General features: G+C 44.7%; 1 protein-coding gene across 1 annotated transcript; it reads right to left on the bottom strand.

The window, feature by feature from the left end:
* Positions 1-475: 475 nt before the first annotated feature.
* LOC108356925 (putative lysozyme-like protein) lies at positions 476-1,300 on the bottom strand (the record flags this gene model as incomplete). The annotated part of the gene is made up of 1 exon (XM_017608025.1): positions 476-1,300. A coding segment is annotated over one exon (825 nt), but the record flags the coding sequence as incomplete, so codon positions are not given.
* Between the last annotated feature and the right edge of the window lie 93 nt (positions 1,301-1,393).

Here is a 1,393-nt window from a genome sequence, read left to right as displayed (position 1 = left end):
GAGCCCTAACCGCCAAAAATCCCCGAACGTAATTTTTTAATTTATTCTTCATCTTCAGGAACTATTAGCTTTGTCCGGTCGATATAAAAATAAAAGTAAATAAAGCAGAAAAACGTTTAATGTTTTATTTAACATACGGCCTATAGCTCAAAAATAAATTATTAAATTATATTAAACGGCCTATAACCGACACAGTTAGGAGGATTTCTTCATCAAAACGATCAAAACTAAATTTTTTAAGAAAATGTCGCTACCTACTTAAAACACTGTATACACTAAAATTTGTGAATATATAAATATAACACAGCCCCACAAACAAACGTTTGACCTGCAAACGAGACTAGAGATTCTTATAAATCTATTTTTTAGGTTGGAAAGAAAAAACTAGCTATCAGATTTAAACTGCCAAGTCTCGTTCGCGGGCCAAAAAAATAATACACTGTGAGTTGTGTACTGTAAATCATAAAACACTTACCATTGCTCGACGATCGCATGGAGTATCCATGCTGGTAGGAGATCTTACGCAATAGCGCATTATAACTGCGGCCCGGCAATGACACTGAACTGCCCGAAAGCCCACCCGAAGACGACTTGGTCAGGTTCGAGTTACGCAACAACGACACCGATGTTGTCAACGATGAGTTGCTGGCACTATTATCCCCGCCAGCTGCTTTCGGCGACGCCGTCAAAATTTCCAACCCAGTTGATGACTTAGCAGCGTTCACACTTGCTTCCTGCTTGCTGTTGATACGTGGGCTACCACCACCGCCGCTGCCACTGCCACCACTCGCGCCCAACTCCTGATCGGAATCATCAAAAACCAGCGCACGTGCCGAGTAACTTGATTGTGGGCGCATGCGTGCATGTGCGGTGGCGCTCAGGTGACGTTTTGCTACCGGGCTTCCCGTTGAGTTATTAGTTGAGGAAGATTTGTTAAAGCTAGCCGGCGCTGAAATGGAGCTCAAGTTGCGACTGCCCGGCGGATTAAATGTTGTGGCAACGCTATCGTCCGGATTAAAGGCAGCATCTAGCATTTCCCGTAACGAAGCGTTGGGCGCATCACCCATGGCGGCGGCGGACTTACTGCCATCGCTGCCTCCACAGCTAAATTCAGCTGCAGCATCACAACGCTTATGTGGCGTTGAAGTAGAGATTATGCCACTAACGCTGTTGACACTGTCATTGCCGCTGCCGCTGCAGCTAGTGGCTGTTAGGAATGCTGTGGTGTTTGTGTTAGAATTCGTAGTTGTTGCATCACTGCAGGTGGTATGACTGATTGATGATGTTGCAGTAGTTGATACTATTGTTGTATGTGTATTATTGGTGGGGGAGTTAGTGGTGTTGATGGTGGGATGAGTTATGTTTTTGTTGCTTGTACGCGATTTTGGCTCTT

This window comes from Rhagoletis zephyria, unplaced genomic scaffold (genome assembly GCF_001687245.7).
Source record: "Rhagoletis zephyria isolate East Lansing unplaced genomic scaffold, Rhagoletis_zephyria_1.1 Rzeph_scaffold_67560, whole genome shotgun sequence".
NCBI lineage: Eukaryota > Metazoa > Arthropoda > Insecta > Diptera > Tephritidae > Rhagoletis > Rhagoletis zephyria.
The sequence above is the reverse complement of the archived record's forward strand: the minus strand, read 5'-3'. Positions and strand labels throughout refer to the sequence as shown.